General features: G+C 46.6%; 2 protein-coding genes across 2 annotated transcripts in view; one reads left to right on the forward strand and one right to left on the reverse strand.

Annotated features, from left to right (window-relative positions):
* ppp4r4 (protein phosphatase 4, regulatory subunit 4) overlaps positions 1-2,332 on the forward strand; it is a 39,369-nt gene extending 37,037 nt beyond the window's left edge. The window contains exon 25 of the mRNA XM_084440335.1: positions 648-2,332. Coding sequence (XP_084296461.1) covers positions 648-693 — 46 coding nt within the window. The 3' untranslated portion in view covers positions 694-2,332. The remainder of the gene's footprint in view (positions 1-647) is intronic.
* serpina10a (serpin peptidase inhibitor, clade A (alpha-1 antiproteinase, antitrypsin), member 10a) lies at positions 2,113-11,489 on the reverse strand. The gene is made up of 7 exons (XM_084440342.1): positions 11,361-11,489; positions 10,455-10,527; positions 9,894-10,191; positions 9,026-9,310; positions 8,563-8,836; positions 4,453-4,600; positions 2,113-2,633 (listed from the first exon to the last, which is right to left on the reverse strand). The coding sequence occupies exons 3-7, from the start codon at positions 10,171-10,173 to the stop codon at positions 2,451-2,453; spliced, it is 1,170 nt and encodes a 389-aa protein (XP_084296468.1). The 5' UTR covers positions 10,174-10,191; positions 10,455-10,527; positions 11,361-11,489; the 3' UTR covers positions 2,113-2,450.
* Positions 11,490-12,530: the final 1,041 nt, after the last annotated feature.

Below are 12,530 nucleotides of genomic sequence, written 5' to 3' on the forward strand. Positions count from 1 at the left end.
ACTGCAATAGTTATTCATCAACCAAGTATATACGTATGCATAGAAGTAGAGCTAGTTACATACAGTAGCACTTACCACTGCTAATTCTGTTTTCCAAGGCATAAAGCGAGAGCAAAGGCAAAAAAGTGAGCATAAGAGTGGTGAGTACTGCATAGTGGTTCACTGTTCTGGCAACAAGGTCATTACATCGGCTGTTCTACTGACAGACGCTCACGTTAAGCCTTGAAGCCTATGTAATGGAGATTGTGATCACGAAAATATCCTGTCATACAAGAGTTAGGTAGTGGTTACTTGGTGAGTTGCATGATGTGAGCTGAGTGATATTAGAGTGATTTTCTCCTTTACAGTAAGTATTGCTTTCAATCTGTTTCCTCTACCCGTGAGCCATAAACATTTTGGATTCTCTGGAAAACACACTTCCAATACAATTGGAATAACTATGATTGGCATAACTTTGTGGCAGCGGCCTTGTTCAATAACCTTGCAGTTTACAAACATGTTTTTTGCTCACTTTGGCTTGGAAAATAAAGAATATTCATGTATACCGCTCCACTCCTGTCACCCATGGAGTTTGACATGACCGCCTGGTCTACTCTGCTTACCTCATCTCCCCCTCTTATTCTGCACTCTGTCTTTCCTGTCTTTAGGCAAAGGAAGTCCAACTCTTTCAGTATGCAGTCGGGGAGGGAGTGATGCTGGCTGTATGGGGGTCATGACCTGATGCCCCCCCCTGACGATGACCCACCCCCGACCCCCTCCCCAGAGGTCAAGGCGTTGGGACAGACCAAGTGGCCACAACAACCCCATCATCAGGGTTCCTCCATCTCTATCAAGTGCGCGTCCCTCCCATTTCATATAAAAGAAAAAGACAGTATACATAATAAATGCTTATTGGCTTGCGGGACAAGACGTAAGGATTGTTATTGCGCTAACGGAGACAAACACATCCATCTCTGCCTTAGTCACAGATGCTTGTACCATTTGTTGAAAACAGAAGAGAGTAATTCAAAACATATGTGTCACAGTATGTATTTTAATTGTATTTTATTTATTGGGCTAAATTCATTTCCTGTATTATAGCATGCTTTGCAAAAGTCTTTGTTTTATATTTTCCAAGGTGGCTACAAGAAGCACTATGTATTTTTATGATTATACAATCAACTCTCCTACTCGTGAAATCCACCAATGAGATTGTGCCGGGTGTTGTTTAACACCTGAGTGAACCACCAACACCACGCCTCAACTCCCAATCAATAAAAGCTGTACTGAATATATGTCTGGTTTTAAACTCATTTACTGCCTATAGATTCCGGAATCCTCGGTGCACAGCCTGCCTGAGGGTTCCGGAATGTTGAGCCCAGCCTGCCTTGTCAACATTCTAAATGAGTTGATGAGGATAAACTTAGGTAGATAACTTTGTAGAATACTGTACACCTACAATCAGTGCATAATCTCTCTGTTGACCTGCATTCTTAAAAGAGTAGTTTGGTATTTAGCATTCTAAACCCTGTTATAAGGTTATGTATGTTTATGTCACATGAAACGGTCCATATACTGTAAAGATTTTGACAGACTGCACTCTTGAGATACTAGTGCTCAATGCTCATGTCATAGCTATGTACACAATGGATCTCTTTGCATACTGTATGCCCATAGAGATCTCTATGGGCAAGTATGCCATTGTGTAGGCTACTTGGCTATGAGCATTGACTACCAATATCTCAAGAGTGCACAGTCTGTCAAAATCTTTATATGGACAGTTTCATATGATAATCAATAACCTTATGACCGTTTTATATGATAATCAATAACCTTATAACAGGGTTTATAATGTTAAATATCAAACTACTCCTCTAATACAGTTGGCCACAATATTAATCCCAAATGGTATAATTAGACCCGCACTCAAGGAAACAAATTCAAAAAAATATATAAAAAAATCTCTTACATGCCTCCGAAACGTCTAGTGCATGTAAGATAATTTTTTGAATAAAAGAGAAACAGCATAGTTTCCTTGAGTGCGGGTCTAATGATACCATTTTGAATTTCTCCTTGCTTGGAGTGGCCCGGCACTGGAACAAACAGTTCTATGTCCAAGGGAGAGCACACTGATCCATTGAACACAATTTTAATCCAACACTTTTTAGCATGTTTTCTTTTACAATGTCAAAGCAGCCTAAATACACAAATACACAGGGCAGGGAAAAATAGGTAGCTAAATTAAAGAGCATTGCAAAAAAAAAAACTGACATTGTCATACTCTGTTTATGATTTGTTAAAATCAATTAAGCGAGTAGTTCACATAGTTTAGAAACACAAATTATACAGTAAATTGTAATCATGTAAACACATTTTACCAGTGATGCTCTCCTACTTAAAAACCACATAAAGCACAATACAGACAAGACAACTGTTAGCAGGCGACCCCTGAATCACGGCGCGTGCAGTGGTCACATCTTGGTGGGGTCGACCACCCTGCCCATGAGCAGAATGCTGCTGGCCGTCTCGTGGTAGATGATGAAGAGGAAGGGTCGGTTGAATGTGAGCCGAGGAGGAAGGCTGGTGAAGATTTTCGACGTTCCGCCCGCTCCGCTGCTCGTCTCGTCCACGGTGAGGCCCGCCTTGTGCACAAACTACAACCACAGTGTCTGGTTAGGCAGGTTGAACGTGGACTAGTGAAAGATGAAGGCTACAATTTGGTAAAATAAACAGTCGTCTTAGCAGACAGCTTGTTTTAGTGGTGCATACAATAACGCAGGAAGTACCTCAATACACCAATAATTAGACAACAAATAAGTGAAGAAGGCCTTCAAAGGGTACTGCTCATAGCACTATTTTGTGTCATCATTAAAGGACCTGCTACAATTATTTCAGCAGTGACAGTTGCATCCATCAAGATGTCACATGATTCAAGATGTCATCAATGTCATATCCTCCACAACCCCATTACACTAAGGGGACCAACACTAATATTGCTCCTCCTAGTGGTGGTGAGTGGTCAGCTAATGACCTCACGACCACCCCTAGAGATCTAGTATATTCACTGTAGGAGGTGACCTCTGATCCCACTGTACTGGGGCCTTGGATGTTTCTGAAGGACTCTTTCATTTTCAAACTGAGACTGAGGTCTCTCAGAACTAGGCCTGTAAGAACAGCAGATGCTGCAATACAAATAAAAGACCTATAAAATATAATGTGAATTGTTCACAGTTGGCCGTATTACACTTGCTTGTATTTAATAATAACATAAGTAATAATAATTACATTTTCTCCCCTTACAATTTGTCTTGCGTTTCATTCATTCGACACAGTGGTATTGAGCAGCAGGTCAACTGCTCAGCTGAGTGTATTTAGCTGTGATGCTCATTACATTTATGCACCTATTAAGATTTGAACAGTGTCCGAGGAACCAGGAGATGTGAACAAATCCAGTTTTTCCTCAGTAAGACGTCTTCGCTTTCACTGCGACAATTACCCCGAACAGTATGAAGTAACCACAGGTGGACATGCAATACTCCATGTGAAAGACGCCTGACGACACAGACACAGCTCGCATTTCAACTCAGTCTCCTCTGAATCTTCCACCACTTGTCACTCTTTCAACTACTCAATCATTAACTCTTGAGTTAGAGGAAGTGACCACAGATCAACAGATACACACCTGGAGATGGGCACATTAATGGAGACATCGGGTCTGTCCCAATTCAAGGGTTGCATCCTACCTAGGCCGGAATTTAAGGCTGCTACGTCACAGCTGGGCGACAAGTGCTGTTCCAATTCATTCAGCCTACGAAGAGTCCTCTGAATGCAGCCCACAAATGCGGCCTACTTTTGACGAATTTGAAGGATACAACTGATGGCTCCTTCGCGGCCTCCCTCCCAGAATTAATTTCGGTCCGGATGAATTCCTGTACCAGCGGCCATTGCTCGGATTTTAAAACGTTTTTAAACCGCTTTGATGTTAATATTATTACGTTTTAATTAAATGTCATGTCTGATAGTACCACCATAGAATCCCAATATGTGGAAACTAAATTACGCCTGTATCTACGAGTTTAGATAGACGATTTAGATAGCCATTTTCTGTGGTGTTTCCATAACAACAGGACAGGTCACGCTAAGTTACCTCAGGACAGGTCGCGCTACCGGCACGCGGCGCGCTTGGCACGCGCTTGGGGCTGCCTAGGCAACAAAATAACGAGTTGGGAATCCTCCATAGGCTAGACCGTCCCATTTCACAAAACGTTTACCTCCGGCCTACCTGGCCTGAAGGACGCGACCTACGTAGACCGCGTAGGCTGCGACCTGGGTAGGATGCAACCCTTGAATTGGGACAGACCCATAGATACACGCTGAATGCAATATACTAAGAAAAGGACACTGGCAGATAACACACACACACACACACACACACTCTCTCTCACACACACACACACACACACACACACTCACCTCAGACAGCTTGATGCCTTTATCTCCCACGACGCCAGACAGGTCAGCGGTGTCCTGGAAGATCTCAGTGATACCCAGGCCTGGAAGGACCTTCTGCAGGGAATATGACTGCTCCAGTCTGAACCGGGGCAGCTGCACCTCCAGCTTCCTGTAAGGGCAGGATATGACGTCACTGTCAATGAGCAATAATAACCTCAAGTTGAAAGTTGACAAGTAGGGCAGTGGCTAGTTTTCTGTGCAAAACTAGAATGGAGAAGTAAGACGCCTCCTTCCCTCCACTAGTCTGGGGGTCCACCTTGAGCAAGTGGTAGTACCCCCTAGCCCCCCTACCTGGGGTTATAGGTAAAAACCCCTGATGACAGAACAACTAAAAGGAAGAGAGACCCGGCCCGGAGGAAGCCCGGGGCCCTCGTCTGGAGCCAGGCCCAGACGGAGGGTCCGCCTGCGAGCGCCTGGTGGCCGGGCTTACCATAGAGCCCGGCCGGGCCCAGCCCGAACAAGCAACGTGGCATCTCATCTCATCTCATCCTCTATCGTCCCGTGGACCCACCACCCGCGTGAGGAATTGTCGGGGTCGGGTGCGCTGCCAACTAGGTGGCGGTGAAGGCGGGGGGCACCGACGGACCGGACCCGGGCGGCAAAGGCTGGTTCTGGGGACATGGAACGTGACCTCGTTGGGGGAGAAGGAGCCGGAGCTTGTGAGGGAGGTGGAGCGATACCAATTACACCTGGTGGAGCTAACCTCCACGCACAGCACCGTCGCCGGAACCAAACTCCTGGATAGGGGTTGGACCCTGTTCTTCTCTGGAGTTGCTCACGGTATGAGGCGTAAGGCAGGTGTGGCTATACTAGCTAGCCCCCAGCTGAGCGCCTCTGTGCTGGAGTTCACCCCAGTGGACGAGAGGGTCGCCTCCCTGCGCCTTAGGACTGTGGGGGGGGGGGACTCTGACTGTGGTTTGTGCTTATGCACCGAACAGCAGTTCGGAGTACTCGGCCTTCCTGCAGACCCTAAGTGGAGTCCTATTTGGGGCTCCTGCAGGGGACTCCACTGTCCTATTGGGGGAATTCAATGCACACGTAGGCAATGATGGAGAAACTTGGAGAGGCGTGATTGGGAGGCATGGCCACCACGATCTGAACCCGAGTGGTGTTTTATCGTTGGACTTCTGTGCTAGTCACGGTTTGTCCATAACAAACACCATGTTCGAACACAAGGATGCCCACAAGTACACCTGGCATCAGAACACCTTAGGCCGAAGGTCGATGATCGATTTCGTTATCGTATCATCTGATCTGAGGCCATGTGTTTTGGACACTCGGGTAAAGAGAGGGGCAGAGCTGTCCACTGATCACCATCTGGTGGTGAGCTGGTTTCGATGGCGGGGGAAGCTTCTGGACAGACCTGGAAAACCCAAGCGTGTAGTGAGGGTGAACTGGGAACGTCTGGAGGAAGAGCCTGTCCGGAGAGATTTCAATTGCCACCTCCGCCGGAGCTTCTCAGGCATCCCTGTGGTGGTTGGGGACATCGAGCATGAGTGGTCGGTGTTCAAAGCCTCCATTGCTGAAGCTGCGGCTGAGAGCTGTGGCCTGAGGGCCATAGGTACCTCAAGGGGCGGTAACCCTCGGACACCATGGTGGACAGCGGTGGTCAGGGAAGCCGTCCGACTGAAGAAGGAGGCCTTCCGGGATATGTTAGACCAAGGCCAAGCAGAGGGTGTGTGAGGAGTTCGGAGAAACCATGGAGAAGGACTTTCGGTCGGCACCAAAGTGTTTCTGGAAGACCATCAGACACCTCAGGAAGGGAAAGCGGGGGACCATCCAAGCTGTATACAGCAAGGAGGGGACACTGCTGACCTCAACTGAGGAGGTTGTTGAGCGTTGGAAGGAGCATTTTGAGGAACTCCTGAACCCGACTAATCCACCCTCTACGATCGAGGCAGAGCCGGAAAATGATGGGGGGTCGTCAATTTCCTTGGAGGAGGTCACTGAGGTAGTCAAACAACTCCACAGTGTCAAAGCCCCAGTGACTGATGAGATCCGTCCAGAAATGCTGAAGGCGCTGGGTGTTGAGGGGCTGTCTTGGTTGGCACGCCTCTTTAACACTGCGTGGAAGTCTGGGTCAGTGCCAAAGGAGTGGCAGACTGGGGTGGTGGTCCCAATATTCAAAAAAGGGGACCAGAGGGTGTGTGCCAATTATAGAGGCATCACATTACTCAGCCTCCCAGGGAAAGTGTACTCCAAGGTGCTGGAAAGGAGGGTCCGGCCGATAGTAGAACCTCAGATCGAAGAGGAACAATGCGGATTTCGTCCTGGTCGTGGAACCACCGACCAGCTCTTCACTCTCGCGAGGATCTTGGAGGGGGCTTGGGAGTTTGCCCAACCTATCTACATGTGTTTTATGGACTTGGAGAAGGCTTACGACCGGGTCCCTCGAGAGGTCTTGTGGAGAGTTATGCGGGAGTATGGGGTGAGGGGGTCCCTACTTAGGGCCATCCAATCCCTGTACACCCAGAGCGAGAGCTGTGTCCGGTTCCTCGGCAGTAAGTCGTCTTCCTTTCCGGTGGGGGTTGGCCTCTGCCAGGGCTGCGCTTTGTCACCAATCCTGTTTGTGATTTTCATGGACAGGATATCGAGGCGTAGCTGCGGGGAGCTGGGTTTGCAGTTCGGTGAGCTGGGGATCGCGTCGCTGCTATTTGCAGATGATGTGGTCCTGATGGCATCATCTGCCTGCGACCTCCAGCACTCTCTGGATAGGTTCGCAACTGATTGTGAAGCGGCTGGGATGAGAATCAGCACTTCTAAATCTAAGGCCATGGTTCTCAGCAGGAAACCGGTGGCCTGTCCGCTCCGAGTAGGAAATGAGTCCTTACCCCAAGTGAAGGAGTTCAAGTATCTGGGGGTCTTGTTCACGAGTGAAGGAACCATGGAGAGGGAGTTTGGCCGGAGAATTGGAGCAGCTGGTGCGGTTCTGCAGTCGCTTTACCGCACTGTTGTGAGGAAAAGAGAGCTGAGCCAAAAGGCAAAGCTCTCGATCTACCGGGCTATCTTCGTCCCCACCCTCACCTATGGTCATGAAGGATGGGTCATGACCGAAAGAACGAGATCACGGATACAAGCGGCCGAAATGAGTTTTCTCCGGAGGGTGGCTGGGGTCTCCCTGAGAGATCGGGTGAGAAGTTCAGTCATCCGGGAGAGACTCGGAGTAGAGCCACTGCTCCTTTGCGTCGAAAGGAGCCAGTTGAGGTGGTTGGGGCATCTAGTGAGGATGCCTCCTGGGCGTCTCCCTAGGGAGGTGTTCCAGGCGTGTCCGGCTGGGAGGAGGCCGCGGGGTAGACCCAGGACTAAGTGGCGGGACTACATCTCCGCACTGGCCTGTGAGCGGCTAAAGATTTCCCAGGCAGAGCTGGTTGATGCTGCTAGGGAAAGGGATGTCTGGGGCCCCCTGCTGGAGCTGCTGCCTCCGCGACCTCACCCCGGATAAGTGGATGAAGATGGATGGATGGATGAAAGTTGAATTGTGATAAAAAATGTTAAAGGAAATAGAGTTAAATATAATTCAGGTGTTGTATATCACACCGTCCAGGGTATTGTTAAACCCATGATAGACATGATGCAACACTGATTCTACAGGACAGAATCACTCTGAATTAATTCAAAAGTGCTGTAAAGGCTATAGAAACCGAATCTCATCATACTATGAACTATTACTCATTTTTGCACTTTGAGCTAGTCTTGTTAACATTTGTTGTCATTGTTGTTGCGGTTGTTATTGTTGTTTTTTGTTGTCATTGTGTATGGTAACCTTTGTTTAGATGTGTATCGTAACCTTTATGTCTTGTTATCAGGAAAAATATTGCAGGCTTTAGAGAATGTGAGTCACAACACAACTACATGAACAGAGATAAATGCGATAAAATTCAGACCTGGGTCAAATACAACTGGAGTGCACTTGATTTAGGTTACCCAGTACAAAGACAACCAATGGAACAGTCCAAGAAGTGCTAACTCCCAAGATACAAACATGCACCTCAAATCCATTCAAACATTTCCAGGAAGTGGATATGTTTGTACTTGACCCGGGTCTGAATCCGAGGTCATGAATCCACCTACGTCCTCTTGAGCTGCTTCAGCCAGCCCTGGAAGCGCTCCACGGTGATCTCCTCCTCCACAAAGTTGACGTCCACGTCTTCGTCGGGCAGAAGGGCGAGCATGGCGACGTCGCCTAACATGGGCAGCTTCAGGACGCCCAGTTTGAGCGAGCGGTCGTAAGCCAGGTGGTATTTGTCGGAGCGGAACATCATGGGGACCTGGACGATGTGGTATTTGTCCACGTAGAAGCGCTCGTCTTGGGTCACGCTGGCGTTGAAGCCCAGGGTAAACGTACCTGGTGATATAACAACATTTGAATGGATTGTTTACTGTTTATATTTATGTTTTAAGTGTCTGAAAAGTGACTGAAGCCCCAAAAACATCTCACTTTTATAATGTACAGTAATTACACATTATAAAACGCTATGTAAAAAAACACAAAAAAAGCTAATTCTCCAGACTGAGCCTGAGGCGTCCTCCTCACCTTGAAAGAATGCTGCGTTGACGAGCATCATCTGGGTCTCAGTGGCGATGGCGCCGACCACGTCCTTCACCTGATTGGCCGTGAGCCTCAGGGCGAGTTCGTTGATGGCTTCCTCGGCGGCCTGCGGGTTGGCGAAGTCCAGGCTTTGGATGTTTGCGCTGTACTTGTTCTCAACCCGGCCCTTGAACTCTGCGGGGATGTTGAACTGCTGGCCGGCGACGATGCTGATGGCCTGGGACAGAACGCCACTCTGGTTGATGATCCTCCACAGTTTCTCAAAGAGATCTAAAAACAAAAAGAAGAAAAAAGAGGCATCTTAGTCAAATCAAATCAAACTTTATTTGTAAAGCGCATTTCATACACAGAGGCAACACAATGCACTTTACAGAGAGCAATGGGAGGGAGGGTGGGCATAGGTCCCACCCCTACATATTCCAGAGGGAAGAAAAAAAAAATCAGTTTCACCCGGGGGCCAGAAGAGTGAGCTGAAAAAATTCTTCGCTGACCTCTCTCAACGAGACGATCGAGCAAGCTCCTGGAAAATGTTTGTCTATTGGCTAAGAACATATACAGAGCAGTAAACATGGGCTAGATACTTCATAAGAGAGACATGACTAACAGGAGAGTGCATAGTAGTCATCTATTGTTGAAAACGATCAGCTATTTTCTTTTTGTGTTTTACCAACCCCATTTGTTTTAGTAAATTACTGTTGTCAATATATTATACCATATGGCAATTTAAGGTAAAGCAGTCTCACATCTGAAGGAGGCCTCCGGTTTTGCACCCATGCCTCTGTTCTCGGGCCATTTCGTTTAGTTGAGCCAGGATCACAGTCAAGACATTAAGAAGAAACAGGTGAAAACCCACCCGGGATCCTCTCGGGGTCCAGAGACTGGAGGGAGAGTCCTTCCAGGAGCTGCGTGAGCGTGGGTCCCTCGGCGCCGCCCGCAAAAGCAGCCAAGCTCTGCGACACGGTGATGGGGGACAGCAGGATGTTGACGTCGGTGGTGCTGGCGACGGCACGGTACAGCCGGGTGGCGAAGTCGCCGTTCCTGGAGCTGAGGAATTCGATTTCGCCCGCTGAGGGTTCCTGCGCCATGACCAGGAACGGCACACACGCCAGGAAGAGGAGGTTTTGGGCGGCCATTGCGCAGTGTTTGGTTCTCTTGAGTATCAGCCATATGAACAAAAACATAAAATAAGTAATACAAGCAAATTAATTACTATGGCAATTTGTCTGGTACCTTGTGTTACATAATTATTTTATTTGGACACACACCATTGGCCTATTTTCATTTCCCAAGCCATTTCAATCCCTCTATTAGCAGTGCACATGATACAGAGGGAGTTCTGAATGTAGCTCAGACTACTGGAGAATGAATGCATGAGGCCTATCAGGTCAAATGTACTGATATAATCATTACTTACCGTTTTTTTCTCTCTCCTGTCTCTTCCTAAATCGCACGTACTCTGAGCCCTCGGCAGGCCAGATGACGTCACACTGTTTGGAGAGACAAAGTACAAGTGTACCCTTTAAGTCGTTGTTGACTGCTAGAAAAAATCCTGATTGGGGTTATATTGACAGATGGGAGGAAAGGTGAAAGGTGGTCTATATGTGTCATTGTACTGCATTTCGGGGACCACTTGGTAATCATTCTGTAACGCTTTCATTCGTTGCCCCCTGCTGATTTTTAATGTAATTTATGTTATTTTGTAAACCATATAGGCCTACAATACCTACTTGCAACATTCAAGAACTGCTATTTCATATGGTGTCAATGCTGATAAAATGTATGTTCTCAAAATGAGATTGTGGAAAGGACTACACTATGATTTCTCAAACCCTGAGTGAGTGAGTGTTTTTGAGACTAAAACATGCACTAGACATGCAGCCATGAAGCCGATAGGATCCATAAATGGCCCAGTGTCACAATAAACTGGAAGTATTGCACCAGAACCCAAGCTTCTTTGTTGCAAGAAAGAAACATTACACTTTGATCGAAGAAATATGTGCTTTCCAGGTACGGATAAACACTGGAAATTAATTGTGCACGCCATATGCCATCTTCTTTTAGGTATACTTGAGATCATGCGTTTAAGGTGTCAGTAACATGCAAAGATGACTGTGTATTTGACATTGTCCGTCAATATTAAATGCCACTTCTCATGAAGAAATGGCCCACCAACACCACAGCCTACGCATCATTCAGAAATGGTGGCAATATTAGCCTACAATTAATACGTAAACAAAAACAAACACTCATCCCTTGCACGATAAGGGTCTATAAAACTACAAAACACGCAAGATCAAGACAGCAATAATGAGATGCCCACCTTTCTGCAGAAGATGACAACGTCTCATTTCTTTAGAACGTTGGAATTGGAACAGGATGACGATGTATCTTCCAGGCGGTCCAGACAGAGGGCGGAATCAGCGTACGTGCATCATCTGGGGCATTCTCCTTTGAAATTACGCAATGAGCGCAGTGTCTGAGTTGCATGTCTCATTGAACTCAACAGATGGCGATGTTGGCCTATCAGCTATATGCTATCTATTGCACTTTGTCTACATTGTCTAAAATAGTTCCCAATCAACTGAAATGTGTTTATTTATGCTACTTCTATTGCCTTAGTTCTCATTCTTCTTGTCAAAAGCAGTGTTCACTATTCAAATGTGAGAATAGTGAAGAGAGACCTGGTTTGTATTTATATTAAAAGCAATGAAAATAGTTCAGTCAATTATGTCAGTCCAAGTCTGATGCATTCATTCAATTAATGCTACAACTGGATTAATTAGTCGTAGTTGGCGAATTCCAGAAGTTTAGATTTATTGCTGGAACACAGTAGTTAGTGGGATATATATAGGCCGGATAGGGAATTGGCAGAACTTCTAAAGCTTTGATTTTATGTAAGCTATGTTAACTTCATACGTTAACAGGTGATAGCACTCTAGTTTTACAGACTAGTCTAAATTAATTCACTAATAACAAGTAGCTTAGTTTCTTTCCAAGCTGTGCTATCGCGTATTCCTTCACAGTATAGTCCACAGTCTTACAGTATAGACATCCCACTGGCTTTTAGTATTCTAAAGAGCATGTGTGAATCATCTGTTTCCTTGGAATTCTCCTGGAATTCTCCCTCTTCTCGGGGGGCAGGGTAAGCAGCGAATATCTCTCAACTTTTGGCAATAGAAGGTCGACCTGAATCATTGCAGTGTGTGTGGTGATCCGCACTATACATTCAGTGGACCTGGGATGGTAACATCTTGAGTCAACAGGTGGGCTGCCCAGTATGACCTGCTGTCTTGCGTGGTATGAATTTATCACTGAAATTTATCACTGAAAACATTCAGGAAGCACTGTCTATTTCATGGTGCGGGAGGAATATGATTCCAGTTATGTGAGTGACTCAAGGGTTTTGTTACCAATGATTACAGCAATTTAAAATATAATTGTCCATATTTTGTGTTTTATGGACATACTTTTCACTAGAAGGTTTCCAGAC

This window comes from Borostomias antarcticus (assembly GCF_949987555.1).
Source record: "Borostomias antarcticus genome assembly, chromosome: 6".
In the NCBI taxonomy this organism is placed as follows: Eukaryota; Metazoa; Chordata; class Actinopteri; order Stomiiformes; family Stomiidae; genus Borostomias; species Borostomias antarcticus.